Source organism: Cebidichthys violaceus, unplaced genomic scaffold, assembly GCF_023349555.1.
Source record: "Cebidichthys violaceus isolate CVI_PGR_0920_01 unplaced genomic scaffold, fCebVio1.0.p SCAF_32, whole genome shotgun sequence".
Lineage (NCBI taxonomy): Eukaryota > Metazoa > Chordata > Actinopteri > Perciformes > Stichaeidae > Cebidichthys > Cebidichthys violaceus.
This window is the reverse complement of record NW_027176506.1, coordinates 1,087,884-1,104,431: the sequence shown is the minus strand read 5'-3', so window position 1 is coordinate 1,104,431 and position 16,548 is coordinate 1,087,884. Positions and strand designations below refer to the sequence as shown.

Below are 16,548 nucleotides of genomic sequence, written 5' to 3'. Positions count from 1 at the left end.
TGCACGACTATTGTGAAGTCCACACAGAAACTATAAAGGAACAAAAGCATAAATGCTCCGAAGAGCTTTAATTTTGAAATGCTACATCAGAATGTCCTGGTTGTCTCTGAGTGACACCTTGAGGTGGTCTGCTATCAACCTGAAGTAAATTATTTTGTAACTATGCACCATTTCCTCTAAAATAAAATCTGAAATTAGACAAATTGTCTCGTGAATGTGATTTTAATTAACATGTATTGTATTTTGTTACATTTTCTGGCACCAGTATTTTGTATTTTATTTTAATACATTTATTTGAGGGGTATTTTGATGATGAGATGTATTTTTGCCTTGTAGACTACCTGGGTAGCTCTGACAGGTCAGAGAATACGGCCAACATGTGAAACTAAAGATCTGATTGGTTGAAGACGATGACAATCAACACTATCGTCCTCATATACTTTCATCTGTAAGGTCTACCTAGAGGACCTCGGGCCTCTCTCCTTACATAGAGACATAGAGGCTGAATCTGATTGGATAAGAGCTCTACTTAAAACAAGCTGCACTGGAAGCAGAGCAACAGAGGAAGACAGGAGCTGTGCAATGAGAAAATAAGATAATGGGAAACAAATTATAATACTTGTAGTGTATTTATGAAAAATTGTTAAATTATAAGATAGCTGCACCTTTGTGATTCTGTTTAGGCCAGCAGAGAAGGCTTAGCTGGCCCTGACGGCCACCACTGTCAAAATCCCATCAGAAGTAAGTGTGATATGAAGTCTATACTGCACACAGCAGCATTATAAAGCTGTGTCAGTAATGTGTAATAATACATGCATACATAATACATAGACTATGCTCTCCATTTAAATAAACGACATTTCCATACATTGCAGGATATGTATATGTACAGTACATACATGTGTCCCTTTGCACAACTAAGTGTACGTGTGAGAGAGTGTGTGTGTGTGTGTGTGTGTGTGTGTGTGTGTGTGTGTGTGTGTGTGTGTGTAAAATACCAAGCAATATGGGTCAGAATGGGTAATAGTCTCTTAAGCTTTGAGCTGGGCTAATGCATGGCTAGTAGTCTGCTAATGGTTTGTCCATTCACTATGTTTAAAGTGCACGCTCACTCTCAATTACAGATCTGACACAGCTCACATTTCATGTTGTTACCTATTGAAGCAGCTTTTTCACTAGTTTCAGCAGTGAACAGGCTCTAAATGCAGGGCGGCAGATGAAGATAAGTGTTTTGCCAAAAAGAAAATTGGATTGGAGAAATAGTTAGTCCTGAAGGTGAAATACTGGGTCGGGAAATAGTAGACTAAAAATGTGTTATTAACTTTAATGAAAGCTACAGATGATCTGTCTGGTTTATCTATCCCTCGCTGTTCTGTGAAAACCATGTATCTCCAAAATGTCTTAATTTCACAAGCTAAAGAAGAGTAGCCTTGTTTTTGGCTTTGTGCATTTGTGTTAGTATTTTGACAGTTTAACTAAGAAAAACACACAGAGCCGGGTGATATAACAGTGTGTTGACATGCAGCTGTTTGCCGAGCAGGGGTCAGGATTGCACTCTGCAGGTCAGGGCCGCCACATCTGTCACTTCACTCAAGAATAAGAGACATGGAGATGGAGAGAAAGTGAGAGGATGTGAGGACAGAGTGGTGTCGTGGGCCTTGTGCAGGTGTGAATTGGAAAACAGCATGCAGCTAAAAAAAGAGCCTCTCATGTGTTGAAAAGAAATCCTATTAAATAAGTTTGAAGTTCACATCCATCAAACTTTTTTACTTTTTTCCCTCTTAGCTGAGCCTTGGCTGAGCACACTGACTACCGCTCATGTTTATTTTTGAATCATAATGACAGCTGCTTTACACTGTGAGTTGTCATTAAGTCCGTCTCTGACAAGCATTATGACGCTTTAGATGGAGATAAGCCCTCTCATCTGTGTGTTTGTGTGTGTGTTTGTGACTTAGGCTATTCAGGGATACATTTCAGGCTAGAGACCAGTTAACTGGAGACTGGTTGTGCAATTGGGGACAAAAGCCATGACCCCAATGTACACCCCTGTGTATGTAAGGTCAGGTCAAGTCAAATGTATTTATATAGCCCAATATCACAAATCACACATTTGCCTAAAGGGGCTTTGACGTTAAGTGTCAAGTCATGCAGCCCACATGTGGCTGGCTTTAGGTCAGCTATCAGCCCGGCATTCTCATCCAATCCCGGTCCAGGTCCACTCCTGCAGGACAGAAGAACCCAGTAATCAGGGTTAGGGTTGTATAGATATTGTAGATGTGTTGTCTCTGGATAGTGCCATTACCTCTTCATTCATCAAGGCTTTCTAGTTGGGGAATGATTTTATTTCCGTTGTAATCGTCACATCATCAAGACATTGGCTGATAAATGATGTCACTGTTGATGTATATTCCTCCAGATTGATGTCGGTCTCCTTGGTTCCAAACAGTCCTGCAGAGCAGCTGTAGCTTCATCAGTCCATACTTTAACTGTTGTTTGATGGTTTGCCCAGTTTAATTAGCTGGGCGTATGTAGGACTCAAAAGCAGGGAAATAGGGTTTCATTGTCCAATGTTGGGCAGGGGAGTGCTTTGTAGCTGCCAGGAATATTTGTGTGAACATGTTCCTGTCTGTTCTTTCCTCTGGTGGAGATGTGGGCATGCTGGTGGAATCTAAGTAAAACAGATCTGAGGTTTGTGTGATTGACTTTGACTACCTTTGAGCATAGAGCATCATGGATGTAAACACAGTCTGGTTAGTCTTACTACATCCATCTTATTTTCCAGCAACTGGACATTAGCTAGGAGCCTGCTGGGTAGTGGGATAACGTTGGGTCCAAGCTGCTCCCGGCGCTCTTCCCTCTCTTTCTGTGGTGGTCACACCACTTTGGCTGACCCAAATACCATCAGGCTGAGTGGTCAGAAGATTTTGTGGGAGGTTATCGTATCAAGATCCGCTGCACTGATTCTAATCCTCGTAATTTCTTTTCCGATGTTGATGAGTGTATTTTTGTCAAAAATGTAGCATAGTCTATCAGCAACCTATCTGTCACAATAGACTGAATGGGTAGACCAGCAGCTGAAGGGGTTATTAACAGGGGTTGAGGGAGTAATAACGGGAAACAGTGCTCTGAGGTGGCAACGCAGAGGAAGCAGATGCATTTCCACTGTCACACAATCGGAGGCTATAGTTGCCACAATAAAAGAATATAATGCCAAAGATAAGGAGCAGCCACATACCCAATCAGAAAGGTGAATCTTTTGTTGGAAGATTGGGTGAATAGCAGTCAATGAAGCAGTTTCAATTATTACATTACATTACAGTCATTTAGCAGATGCTTTTATCCAAAGAGACTTACAATTCAGTATCTATCTACACACCCTAGACACAGCACACAGGAGACATTTTGGGGTTAAGTGTCTTGCTCAAGGACACATTGACATGAGGCTAGTGGAGCAGGAGATCGAACTGCCGACCCTCTGATTGAAATGCGGTCCTGCTCTCCACTTAGCCACGGTCACAAACTTCATTTACAATGTTCATTTATTCAGGGCTTGTCGTCAATGCTTGCACACTTTTCCGTGGCAAGTTACCCGACTACAGACAAATGGAGTGCCTCATGCAGCTGTCCAATCATGCAAGTGAAAAATAAACGTGATCTTTAGAAGGCGCCGATATTTAGTTAAAAGATGTGATCAGGAGCTTGGCATTGTTTCTTTCTACATAACGATACTTGATAATGCAACATTGTGAACAACGTAAAGTTTGTTCTGAGCGACAAGAAAAAAAATGGACCATTCGTGTCCCTCTACACAAAACCCATATGTGTAATTTCATAACTATTTCACGACTGTCGCAACACTGTATTGATACATTTCACACAAGACAAAAAGGTTTGGAGCCACTGCTTTATCATAAGCAATAAAAACTAGTGGGAGAACTTTTAGACAGACTTTAATAATGTCAATTTCTCTACCTTAGTTATACTTACAGATAACAACCTGGAGACTTTAATGAAAGCTCTTTTTTTAGTCATATTTTAATGAAGCCATATTCAAATTAAAATCTCCCTAAACTCCCCATTTCTCCTGTCCCGTCATAATGAGGCACGGTGACTCACTTTCTCTCTGTTTTTATGGTTTGAACTTGTGAAGCACTAGAGCACACACACACACACACACACACACACACACACACACACACACACTAATTACTGCTACTCTCTCTTGTTCTCCCTCTCTTTCTGCTCACCCTCATCCCAATCACTACCAGTCCCATCTTTCTGGGGTCTGGTGCACTCAGCCTGGAACTTGTGCGCCATAGGGAAGAGGCAGTCACCCATCGACATTGAGACCAGTCACATGATCTTTGACCCCTACCTGACCCCTCTGAGGCTCAACACAGCAGGACGGAAGGTAAGGACCAGCACCATTTAGATCAGTTATTCACGAAAATTGGGTCGGGATCCACAGCTGGGTCACAGGAGATTTTATTAGGGTCAGTACAACTTTTACCTACATGAGGGAGACTGACTGTATTGTTCTGTAATTTAAGTCAGTAATAACAATGAACCTAATATGAAACTATAGCGCATATTCTGTTTGTTTTACTGATGAGTGGAAAAAAAGAAGCCTGTTGGTGTCATTCGTTTTCAATAACATGCATAAAATACATGTGTTGTATATAATATGCACGTACATATCTCTTCAAAATGGCTGGATTAACCAATAAATATAATATGAGGTGATGCATAAATGGCAGTACAAAGGGTCAGGAACCTTCCTTTACACACAGGTAGGCTCTTCTCGTGATTTATAAATCAGGCCTATTGTGAACTGGGTTGTGATGGTTTGTCATTTTAAAAAGTTACTGAAACACTGATTTAGATTACCTGACATCTGTCTTTGGATGGGTTTTTGAATATATCCTCAGGGACTCGATCCTAAATATTACAAAGACACTGACCGATGAATTTCAGGCTTAAGGGTGGAGACAGAACTCATCTAACATTCTGATACAAGCAGGACTGTCCTTCTCTGACAGCTCTGGGCTTTACTGTTGAGAACAGAACAGGACATATTCTCTCAATCAAGACGTGGAGAAACTTCTGCCTGACAGAGACTATGAGCTTTTCATCCATATCCGAAGGCTTTAAAATTCCCTGCTGCATTTGACTCACTAGGCTCAGGAGGCATTACAATTTCAGCCCTTTACACAGCAATCACAGTTAATCTTTACAGGGAAAATCCTCTCTAAAGCACCCTGAATCACCATTAAAACACCGGTAACACTTTATAATAACTACAAACTATGAAGCATCCACTAGCAAGGACCACATCATCAAATAGAAGCGTTTAACAGATTTATTGAAGGTAAACGTGATCGAGATGCGTCGTGTAGCTCGTCCGGTTAGCCGAATGAGTTGTGGGGAAGCTACGATAGGGAATCCGCCGTAGCACCCGGGCACGGCAAACCCCCAAAACCCCATGTTATTTGAAACTAGATCGACCCGAGTACAGGTCATTACGATGTGGGCGAATGGAAGGAAGGGGACATCATTAATCAAAGTGATGGTATGAGGCGGGGAACTCTGAACATCTGAGGCAGGCGAAAAAGCAGGCAAGAATGTAGCTTCAGTTATGGAATAGGTTAGATAGTAGGGACTGCTGGAGGCCCTGCTCGGGTTACCGCACAAGAGTTTAGAAAAGAAGCCCATTTCACATAGGTAAGTAATCACGGAACGGGCCGAGGTAACGAAAACAGGTCATTGAATGAAATTGAACGACGAGACTGTTATGATGTACTGGTTGCGCCGAGGAAGTAGTGGAAAATCTTTCGAAGCTGACCCCGTGAACAAAAAGTTGACGGAGATAGGTTATCGACGATTGAGTTCTGCTGATTGATGATTGGCAAAATCTAGGTAGGATTTATGAATTTAACGACGGCGTTGAATATGACGATATGAGAGGACGGATCTTCTGAATGTCTGGAATAAGAAACGAGAAGGCAATCGCGTTGCAGTGGCATCATGACATGACGTGAGCTGCATCGAGAACGCACTGGTAAGTAGGAGTAGTAGTAGGACCCTTGATGGATGGGTGTCGCGATGTCCTTTGATGATTGGGTAAACAATTGCTAGGTTGTCAGGAGTTAAGAGATGGACTTGCTGGGCCATTCGTGGCCCCACGGAATGCCTGCGGCTACTATTGGGTAGATTTCATGGAGTGAAGGGAAAACGAGTTGGCATTTGCCTGCGAGGTCCAAGGGCAAAACATCTTCTGTCATGGAAACCACCAAAAACGGGCATTGTTGTACGGACCGATTGTGTGGGTCCGTCGCTGGAAGTAAATGGTGGGGGGCACTGGCGTCGCTGCCAGGTGCCTTGGCCAAGGCAACTTGCTGTGGTTGCTGGGAATAGGTGGCGGTGGGCGCTGGCATCCCGGTGCCAACTTGCTGTGGTCGTTGAAAGTAAACGTGTGTAAGTCTGTTGGATTCCACTGAGACTGAGAATGTCTATGACCAGCACAACATTTTCTACATTTTGACCTATAATGGTTTATAAAGACTGAAAATTAAAGGAATGAGGGTAAGTTGTTTGGAAAAATAACAGAACATTTTTCAAGCTCCTCTCCACTCTGACGGTGATATCATCACTCTAGGTCTGAACATCCCATGCAATACACACCCATTATAAAATCTAAAACAGTCCCAAAATGTTCCTGAAACCTAAACATGAAAACTGTGCTAGCTATCAAAATGCCTATTTGGCCCAATAAAGACCAGAGTTTTGTTAACATGTTAAACTTCAAATAATTTTTCCACGTTAAAGTATGGCGGGTCACTACATGCGCAAAGTTCAGTGATTTTTGAGCTCTCTTTGCCCCAAAACCTCATGTATGTGTATATGTGGAAATTTCTCTGCCTTTTTTGCGATTTTCATGAAAAAGGTTGGGCGAATCTCTATGAAAAGTCATAGCACACGATTCCGGATCTTGCCGCACATTTTGATGTATTTTGACACATGTGTTGGCAACGCTGTGAGAGGAGAAGTGCGTCAAACTGTTGTGCGGAAGAAGGAGAAGAAGAAGAAGAAGAAGCCCGCAGGATTATAGTCAGTGTGCTGTGAACAAGGCCAAACAGTCTTGTTGCGCCACAGCCACACTCAATAAAGTTTTACTGACATGGTGTGACCTTTGAACTATAAGGTTTTGTAAGTGGTTTTGTGATGTTGAGGTTCAAAGTTTACACATACCATATAGTGTTGGAGTCTGACTATGGCCCTCAGATGCTTTTATATAAAGGAGCATATGCTGGCCTGATGTTTAACAAGAGGCCTGATCCTCATAGGACACTCAGGATCTAAAGAATGTGCCACACCTCAGAGTTCCAGCCAAACTTAATACTGGTCCCTTATTGGCCAAAAGTCAAAATCCGCTGGACGAACATAGACTGTGTTTTTATATTTTTGTTTTTGGATCCTGCAGTGAGAGAACGGATAACTTCTACAACCCGTTCTCTCGCCATTAATGTATACAATGCCGGCCAAAGGACGACAGTTCCCTTTTTCTTCGCCGAAGGAATCAGAGGCTGATTTGCGTTACACTTGGAGCCGCGCAACCAAGTGCATTCACCACTCGAAGGACCGATCAGACCAAAAGAAACCTTCTCATAGCAAGAGTTTAACTGGTGTCTGGGCTTTTAATCAAGTCATTTGGTGTCTCCCTCTTTCTACTAACACGCACACACATAGTTAGACACACATACTGATTTAGCTAAACATCTCAGACATGTGGGTGAACGTAGTCTATTGTCTCAACCCACATTGTGCGTAGGTCCACATGGTTACATACGTAGCAACCTCCCTCTATTTTGTCGTAGTTCTTTTTCCTCCGCCATCTTGTTTGTAGGCCCGCGGGGGCGGCCCCACTTGAGATTACATTCAACCACTGTTTGAGTAGTTTGCTCCTCCCCTACACACATGCACATACATATATATATATATATATATATATATATATATATATATATATATATATATATATATATATATACATATATATACTCTCACCACAGTTTGTTCACTTGACTTTAGGTATTAGCCATATAATTGTACGATAGTGTTTGTTGGCTTTTGATATTTTTTGATTTGATCATTTATTATTTGGATTTAATAAACTCTGTTATATTTTAAAGAGCAGTCTTCTGTGATTACTTGCGCATATGTGTGTGATAACAGCTGGATGTAGTGGCTTGTGCTTGAATTCAACCTTCACTGTTCGCTCCGAGTGTAGAACACTACTTTGACTGTGGACATTTTGAGACTCAATTTATAGTTTGTTATCGGTCCCTGTTCGCAGGGTGGTGCCCCGTTATTATTTGTAATTGTTAATGAACTTATTGATGTTAATAACTCCATTGATGTTGATAGTTTAGTTTCATATTTGCTGATAACCAAACACGCTCCTTTTCGTTCCCAACAATAGCAAACAGAAAATAGTTCTTAATAATGTCTACATTTATAATATCCAATCAAAATCATATCATCATTGAACTTTTTGATACTGAGAAGTAAAGTAATATTGCAATGCCTTTTCTGCCTTAGCAGTAAATAATCTATTGATTTTTACATTAACAGTCTTACACGCATTTGCTCAGTCAAAATTCAGGTGCAACTCAACAGACACATATCCCACCCTTTCAACCAGTCCTATGTCAATGAACAGGAGCCTGACATGTCCAAGACATGGAACAGAAAGTAATGGATATGGAAAGCAGAGGTAACTTTGTCTTCTGCCCTGCAAGAACAGCTTCACAGAAGGGTGACCAAAAGATGTCTGCATTAACATCAATTGTCCTTGGAGTTGCTTAATTCAGAAGGCCATTACACTGGGAGCCCCAGCAGTACTACCGGATGGGCACCTGCCACAAACCCCAGGGCCTGCAGGGCAGACGCCATAACCATTACACCCCACTGCAGTTGCAGACTGCCTTCGGTCTGTGGTTCGAGAGAGTGGCACGCAACCTGCTCCACTTGTTTCTGAGGCATGAGAAAACTCATCCACGTCCATCTGGGAGGATAGATCCATCCAAAACAAGCTCCTTAAACTCCTGAACAGCGGCTGGTTAAAACAGCCCACAACATCATTGGAACCCATCTCCTGAGCTTCAGTGATCAGAATCAGAACCGTGTATTGCCAAGGAAGTTTACACAGAATTTGTCATGGTGGGAGGTGCATAACATTAAACAATCAACAACAATCAACACAGTGCAAGAAACAGAAACATGTTAAAATGTACAATAGAATACAAAAGAATATGAATTAAAGTACTATAAACAAGTGAGATGTAAGTGAAATGTTAAAAGTGTTGAGTGTATTTAAATAAAGAAACATAGAAGTGATGTGCAGGGGAGTGACCGGTAGGAAATTGTCCTGGAGATGACAGAGTCAGTAGGGGTCCCGGGCTTTGTTAATGAGCCCGATGGCGGATGGGAAGAAACTGTTCATGTGGTGTGAGGTCTTGGTCCTGATGGACCTCAGCCTCCTGCCAGATGGAAGGGGCTCGAACAGTTCATGTCCAGGGTGAGAGGGGTCGGCTACGATCCTTCTTGCTCCCTTCAGGGTCCTTGAGGCGAACAAGTCTTGGAGGGATGGCAGATTGCAGCCGATCACCCTCTCAACAATATTGGTGATAAGAGGAACCTGCAAAGAGCTAAAGGGATATTAAAATCAAAAGTTTATTTGTATATTCTATGTACGTTGAGAGCAATATGAAAACCGGAGTCAAATTCCATGACTGCGTATGTATACATGGCCAATAAAGCTGATTCTGAAAAGACTGTTCACCCTGCTGCTGTCTGGAAAGAGATACAGAAGTATCAGCTGCTGAACCACCAGAATTCAAAACCGCTTCTTTCCTCAGCTGTTAGACTCCTTAACTCCACTCTCCCTATAAAATATAGTTATAAGATTAGCAATCTTATGTTGATGTGCAGTTAAGAATGCCTCTTTACGTTATATAATATCTACTTTAAATAATGTGTCGTTCTCCTATTTAAAAGATTGTAGGCAAGGGTAGATACAGGGAGGGCAGTGTAATCAGCCCTCCTAATAGAACAACTGTAATGGAAAGCATCCACTTCATCTCTGCAGTAGCAAAGCCAGGCCACTCATCCACTTAGCTCTCACATTTTAGCAAGCCTCTTATCTGAGGAAAAAAGAGCAGTTACATTTGATCCCAAGCTTTCAAGCCCCTGTGAGCTCAAATAATAAGGGTGTTACAAATTGTATATTATGGTAGTATTTGTTTATTCCTGTCAATTGTTTTCCGTAAACTGAGGACATAATCGGGCCACAGAAATTGAAATCTGACTCACAGCACAAGCATTAAATTCAAACAGGTCCTTTGTGTTTCATGCCAATACTTACTTGTATAATTTAACTATAGAAGCCAACATGCACAGCCCCATCCATGGCCTCCAGGATCGCGAGAACAGTGTCAACCACTAATCATGGCCGCCGTGGTTCAGACAAGGTTTGAGATCAGATGAGTGGCAGGAGAAGCTCAGGCTCTACTAATCCAAACCACTGGGGAATGTAGGTCGCTTGGGCTAATGAAATATCCGGATTACTGAACCACTGTGCCAGAGCTCATTTGAAATACATTTGCATGGAGTTTTTGTAAATATGCGTGCAAATGCACACTGCAAAATCCTACGTGGTCTAATTAATTACAAATAGTTCATATTTTGTGCGTGTGTGTTAGTGTGAATGATCGCCAAAGTACACGTTCACATTTGAAACTCAGTAAAGTGCAGATCTCTACCAGGTGTGTCTTCAACGGCCACTGCTGTATTGTGCTATTGAATGAATACAACCCACAATTTGTTAATCCCCTGTCTAGATTGCAAGTCTATCAGATGTGTTTTTCACTGCACGTCTCACACAACAGATGCACTGTTAATGTAGTCTATACAGATGTGTGCACCGGCCCTGTGCTGCGGGCATAGCTGCTACATGAAGCTTTTACTTTGGCTTCGACAATATGTGTGTACAAGTGAGGTTGATGTCTAATAAAAAGGCATGGAATAAATATATAAATTTACATTTAGAAACCGATGGAAAGCCGAGAGTGCTGCTCTCTAGCTGTATCCTGAGACTTGCATGTAATCCCACAGGTTCTCCCTTTACTTGTACCGAGCAGCTGGGAAGCAAGACCCGGGAACTTCTTGATTATTGAGTATCTCTGTGGTAACTTACATTGTACATTTACTGCCAGTAGACATTGTCATTGTTAACCTCTCCTTTTGCTTCCAAGACTGGGCCCTGAGTGCAACCACTAGTCCGTCGGAAGGTACGGCAGAACCGCTTAGCAGCCGCTGAGTGGCAGCGAGGCAAAGCAGTGTGTGTACAGATAGTTCTGTTTGCTGTTAGCCAAACACACCGTCCAAAACACTAAAAGTGCGCCAACTGTCTTTCCCCCACCGTGTCTCTTGGAGCAGAGCAGCATAGGGTCAGAGATGCACTCAGCTGTGTTATAACTAGCAGCCCCTACTGGTCAGTGGGCTAGTTAAGAGGAGTGAGAGAGGAGTCAGCAGCCAGTCAATGGCAGTTAATAAAGAAACAGCGGTTTCTTTATCGATTAAAAAGTATTCAACCAATCAGCGTTGTTCGATATGCACCACACAACTGAGGAGTACTAATAACAACAACAACAATGGAGACCAAGTTAACAATTCTGTCTGATATCAGGCAAACCCCCCACTCTTCTAGCAGGTCATACATGATGATTGAGAGGGATCACTCTTGTATAAGTCTATACATTGTTTTTAAGACTAAAGTAGAGTATGAGTAGTTCAATCATTGCACAGTACTTGAGTAAATGTACTGTCTGTTGAATATAGTACTAGCAACAGTTTCCTGTTTAATTTTGAAGACTTGAATATGATCCTTTTGTAAAATTGGGTGTTATAATGATGTTATGTGTCGAATCAGGGATTGAGACATTAACAGCCTGTGACTTTACGCTTTAAAAACATTTAGTGCCTCTCTATTCCCCGGGGGTTCCTGTCCAAAATGGTTTCAGGCAAAGTGGTGTCGGGCCTTAATCTAGCCACGCATCAAATACACAATCCATGTGTCCATGTCCTTTGGGAGGGGTTTAGCACACAGATGTTTGGCAGGCTGTGTACTTCCTTTTTTACAAAGGGTCAGAGTTTCAACTCTTTTGTGGCATCCAGGCCAGCTGTATTATGGGAAAGTCATTGAGGATTTTCTCAGAACTGCTTGATGCACTGTGAAACCATGTACTGGCTTTCCCAGTGTTTCAATAGACATGATGTTTTAGCACCATTTGTTGTGTTCTCTTTCATTGACAATAATGTTGTCCTGATTCAGTTCCTCTTGCGATGATCAGCTGCATGACATGAAGCTAAAACTGGATTTGGTTAGAAGAACTGTCTGAGGTGCTTGAAAATGTACAGCTGTGCTTTAACCTAGACGCAGTGAAAGTTGTTCTCCCTACTCAGCAGTCTCCTTACTGCCCAAAACCTCTGTAGATTCTGATGGTCCAATTAAAGTGTTACTCTAAAGTTTCATCAAGATCAATTCACTTATCGTGAGGAGTAAGACTCAGCGTCATAAAATGTCCTCTGTGGCTCTGGAGCAGCTTTGTCAAGTCCGACACCTGTGTGGTTTATTTGGTCCGAACCAAAAGATGTTTTCGGACCTGAGGAACTTTTCTATCACCATAAGAACTTGGTTCTAGGAACCTCCACTTTTAGTTCTTAAAACGCAGTTTGAGGGACTCAAAGGGAGCCCTTGCCCTATTTTTAGGCCTCTGCTCGAAAATTGCATAGCCGTACTAAAATGAGTATATTTCTGTAACTACAAGGTCTATTTTAATAATTTTGGTGTTATAATTAAGGGAACACTTGTGAGATTTGTTCAGATGTGTAAATATCAGTATATATGTTACTGGTTAAGAGTAAATGAAGATGGCACACAGCACAAATTGAACATTTTCAGATTCGCCTAAAAAAAAAAAAGCACTTTCATGATATTTATTTCTTAGGAATGATGTAGCTTGAAAGTTTAAACCGCTCCCAGATCATAGCACAATATGTGACCGTGGTGATTATTAAAAGCGGCAATGTGAAGCGACACGAGTCACAGCATAAATCTTTAGAGCAAACGTACCCACTCACATCTGAAATGAAGACACAGAAAATAAACAATCTAAGAGCTCAATATGATCAGAATCCTGACATGAATTCACTGACCAACAATGATGTTAATAGAGAGAATAGAGTTGAAACAAGTGGTTTAATAACCACAGATAGAGTCCCTGCACACAAATTTCTCTTTATAGAAGATGAGAAAAATATAATATGGTTTTCTTGGTTGAAATCACTTCACCCTGAATAAACTGAATTTAAAGCTGCAGGGCATGGATGCATGATTTTCAAAAGCTTTCTGTTATGTAATTTAATCTTAAATGCATCCCTTATTGTATGTGAAATGAGAGAAGAACATTTATTTAATACTAGAGTATGTATTATTCATAATGCATACAGTTCAATTTAAAAACTGACAATAAATATTATTGAGATATTATTCAACTAAACTTTCTCTATTTGATTTGATAATCAGTTGTTGACTACGTACAAACGTTGATACAACTGTTGGCTACTTCAAAATATATGGAACTAAATCATTATTGTGATGTTCCGGACCTTTAATGAGGAAATTCTCTCTAACTGGACCTCGCTTTTAATTGAATATCCCTGCTCTAGTATACTAGTATGAACTTATGTTAATACTACTTAAAAAGTTTGAATTATGCTCTAACTAACATCACCTTACTTCACAGTATTCATACTCACAGAAATGACAATAAATAAACATCAACAGTGAATATTCAACAAACTTATTTTGAAAATGTCGTACCTTATAACATTTTTAGCTGACCCAGTAACTTTGGAGGGATAGCATACAGGTAGGAAGAACATAGGCTATAACATTAGCATGCTAGCAGCGATTAGAATTAACATACCAGTACATGTATTTATTAGCTCTCCAGCCTACATGACACTGGCTCTCTCCTAAGCCACGTTGGTATAAACATTCCCTCAATTCAGCCATAGTTCACAGTTATTACCAAACATACATATCTAAAACATATAACTGTATTTAGCTCACAAAGAACTGGACTTTCTTTTAGCTCAGTTAGCAAAATTATTTTGATCAGCGCCACCATTTTAACAACAGAAGCTCGCTAAAACTCAATCAAATTCAATGTCTCTGCATGTTCCAGTTACTAAGTACTCAAGTGTCCTTATATTGTCTATTACCAGGGTTCTGTTTAGAGTCAGTTTACCTGTTGAAATATGAAAATACAGGTTAGGTCTGTCTCTTCTATACTTTAACTCACTCATCAAGTAGTGACGGCTTCCTTCCATCTACTGGCATTAGCTACTAATGCCCTGATATAATGCATATGTTGCCCTCCCGTCAGTGGATGATGACGGGCGCACCAAAGAACGGCAGCAGACACCTTGAATATAGTTCAAACAAATGTTTTATTGAGGGTGTCTGTTTTCTACGTTACTCTTCGCTTGCTGTTCTTCTTCTGCGAAACTTTGCAAATGTACAAACTAGACAACAATACTAAAATAACCATGCGGTCATATTCGCCAACGGGTTAGCTTGTTAGGCTAATGCTAATAACGGCCCTATCAACAGTTTTCTATCAAACGACTTACAATCTAATACTCGCCTTAGCTAACAAGCGTAACAGTTGCTCTCAACAAAGTGTGCCTTTACAATTCGAAATCTCACCTTGAATATAGTTCAAACAAATGTTTTATTGAGGGTGTCTGTTTTCTACGTTACTCTTCGCTTGCTGTTCTTCTGCGAAACTTTGCAAGGAAGCGTGAATACCATGCACAGACAACCCCCCTAGTGGTGAGCTGGCGACACCTGCTGGCCGTTTTAACTATAACACACATTACAATAATCGACAATTAGTTAGTCAAAAATCCATTTATCTCACACTCTCCCCCACTTGAACAAATGTCGTCTCGACATTTAACTACACTGGTAACCTTTTGTGTTTGTTTTTACCCCTACATACATAGAATGGTATTACAATGATTGGGCAACATGTTCTTTAACATAAAGGGTATGACATTTTTTTCTTTGGCACCATAACCACCGTGCACTGCGATCATGACTGCCCCTGACTTTGTCACTTTACATACCCATTACCCCCATTCCACATTACTACCATTCTATTAGTCCTTGTACCTGGGTGGGTTTCTCTCTCTGACAGTCCTCATACCCACTTCATACTCAAACGCTCTGACACACTTCGGCCAACAGATTGTGTGCTCTGCTCTTCCCAGGCCAACAGCCACTGTATGTATAGTTTCAAATGGTAGGAGTCTCTTTCTCTCAGTCAATGAACTTTATCAGTTTATTTCCACTACCAAGGCCGCCAGTAGCTGTTCACAGCTATTTCTCTGGTGGACACTGTTCTCTGTGTGAAAGTAGGCTGACCAAGTTTGTCGTATGTCAGTGTCTGTGGTCGTCTCCTTTCTCTTTTGGGATATCCAGCTATCTGTTCTGTTTCCTCCAGCATCTCAATGTCAGAGTCCACACTTTCTCCTGGATTCCCAATGTCATCCTTGTTGTCCATAACATCCAGTTCTGCCCTGTCAGCAGCTGGGTTTTCATCCTGTTCCTCATGAGCTCCATGGAGTGAGTGGTGTCTGTCTGACACATCAGATGTGTCCTGAGGATAGAATTCCGGTGCTGTCGGATTCAGTGCAAGTGGATCTTGCTGTTCTGTGGATGACCAAGAGAGTACTCCTGTGGGAAACTCCTCTGATTCTTCATCAGTGTCTGTTTGCTGGATGTGCTGTGTTCTGAGTCCCTGATCGATTCTATTATTGTTTCTTGTCCTTACTTGCTCTGTGTTTTGGAGTGTTTTTGGTTTTGTGTTTTCAGCTACAGGCAGGAAGTCACATGGCAACAACAGATTTCTGTGGAGGACTTTTGTCCTACTTTTCCCACTCTCAGATTGGACCTCAAACACTGGACTGTCATCCCCTTTACGTCCTCTGATGATGTAGACATCATCTCCCAGTATGAGCGGAGTTTGCCAGGCCCTCCTCTCTCTGTCGTATTCCTCACCAGAACTCGGCTGCCCACTTGTAACTCTGGACCATAGATTCTTTTGTCATATTGTTTTTTTCCTCTGTCGGCTGATCTGCCTGCATGTTTAGACGCTATCTCATAGGCCTCTGTCATCCTCTTTCTCCATTTCTCCACATAGGCCTGATATGAGCCTGGCTGGTCCTCCCTTTCTATTCCAAAAAGGATGTCCACTGGAAGCCGGGGTGTCCTGCCAAATAACAAGAAGAATGGAGAGTAGCCTGTTGCATCACTCGAGGTGCAATTGTAAGCATGCAGGACTTTAGGAAGATAGCTTCTCCAGTCCGTTTTCTGTTCCTCTGTCAGTGTTCTTAACATGGAGAGAAGTGTTCTGTTGA

General features: G+C 41.5%; 1 protein-coding gene across 2 annotated transcripts in view; it reads left to right on the top strand.

The window, feature by feature from the left end:
* The window catches only part of LOC137882456 (carbonic anhydrase-related protein 10-like), a 111,007-nt gene that overhangs the window by 33,601 nt on the left and 60,858 nt on the right, over window positions 1–16,548 (top strand). For both annotated transcript variants that reach the window (XR_011103955.1, XM_068724764.1), the window contains exon 3: window positions 4,269–4,411. Coding sequence is in view for 1 of the 2 variants with exons in the window: in XM_068724764.1 (XP_068580865.1) it covers window positions 4,269–4,411 (143 nt within the window). In the remaining variant the exon portion in view is untranslated. The remainder of the gene's footprint in view (window positions 1–4,268; window positions 4,412–16,548) is intronic.